The 1,566-nt window shown below is 40.7% G+C and overlaps 1 protein-coding gene across 1 annotated transcript; it reads right to left on the reverse strand.

Annotated features, from left to right (window-relative positions):
• Positions 1 to 64: 64 nt before the first annotated feature.
• SARC_15820 (hypothetical protein) lies at positions 65 to 1,295 on the reverse strand (the record flags this gene model as incomplete). Its single annotated transcript, XM_014290067.1, has 3 exons — positions 65 to 163; positions 597 to 692; positions 1,194 to 1,295. Coding segments are annotated over 3 exons (297 nt in total), but the record flags the coding sequence as incomplete, so codon positions are not given.
• Positions 1,296 to 1,566: the final 271 nt, after the last annotated feature.

Below are 1,566 nucleotides of genomic sequence, written 5' to 3' on the forward strand. Positions count from 1 at the left end.
TATGGATGGGTGTGTGGGATATATATTATTGTATATGGATGCATGTATGTCTAATAGAACGCACCTGTTTCTTGTCATTGGCCTTCTCCTTCTCACTCTCATCGAATTTGAAACCTGTGCCGCCGAAACCGCTGCCGGCATCGCGGACCGTACCCGCCTTTTTCTACAAAGTTGCGATGTGACAATATTGGAGGGTTTAGGGTTTAGGGCATAAGGTTTAGAATTTATGGTTTAGGGTGGCCATTGAACAGTTGTTGGATCTCCAATATCAGGGCTTCTGGGATTCAGGACGTTGATCGTATAATGTGAGTGTTCGATATAATACGCAAACTGGCACAGATGCACTATGCCTATTTTGATGGGCTCTATTAATGATTCTTTGATAGATTTCACACACAAGAAATCCGTAGAGAGTCTCTAAACGCATACGAAAAGTAGCACTTGCAGAATATGCCTGTCGATTTTGGAACAGATCAAATATAAGAGAGAGAAAGAAGATTATTCTCGAAAAACAAGTATAAATACGAGGTCAGACCACTTTGAATACATACAAAGGGCACTAAAAACAATGTCAATAACATGCTCGCAGGACAAACCTTTTCTTTGAATCCAGTCCATAGCTCCCGCAATTCGTCGGGCACTGTGGCATGTGATAGCTCCAATGCTTTTTGGATCTCCCCCGCATACCGATCCTGAAAACGAGAGTGAGTTGAATTCAAAAAAATAAATAAATCGGGTTTTCCGAGCGTCAATACCGCGTACTCTATTGGCTGTATGTGCCCCTTGTACTAGTGAAGCAAAGGCCTTGTCATCGACACCAGCGAGTCTTGAAGATTCCAGCACCAGTCTACATACACTACGAAAGGTAAGCACAACAGAAATAGACCCCTGATGGTCGCCTTGTTCTGTGCAGCCGACTCCCCACAGAGCATGTATACTGGGCTAGCACCATGTAGATTGGCTCGAGTATATGAAGAAGCCGAAGGTGTGTGGGTGTGAGGATTTAAAAAACTAAGTTTAAAATTCTCAAACCAATTATGCATGCACGTGGTCAAGATATACAACTTTAAGTTTATATACATATTCATATATATATATACATTTTACATCTATAAATATATACATATATACATATACACATATACACATATATATACAAATACACAAATATACATATTCCCTGAGAATGATACATGCCTGGTCCGGGGTGATGAAGGTGAATGCAGTCCCCTTCCTGCCTGCACGACCAGTACGACCGCAGCGGTGCACATAGTCTTCGTAGTGATTAGGTACATCTGCGGAACGGGTTGGAGATTTGGTGTAAGGATTATACTATTAACAAGCATTTGACTCTTACATAGGAAGCTGGTTGACAGCCCATTACTCAGACAACAGAGACCGCGGTGACTTATAGAGAGATTTGCAGAATATATAGATGCTCGCCCGCCACTTTCACGGTCTTTAAGGAAATTACTACATGGATAAATCAGCGAAATCGTACTGGAGTACATTCACTTTCAATCATAATATATATATATATATATAAATAAATACATACATACATAT

The sequence above is a fragment of the Sphaeroforma arctica genome (genome assembly GCF_001186125.1).
Source record: "Sphaeroforma arctica JP610 unplaced genomic scaffold supercont1.6808, whole genome shotgun sequence".
Classification (NCBI taxonomy): domain Eukaryota; class Ichthyosporea; order Ichthyophonida; genus Sphaeroforma; species Sphaeroforma arctica.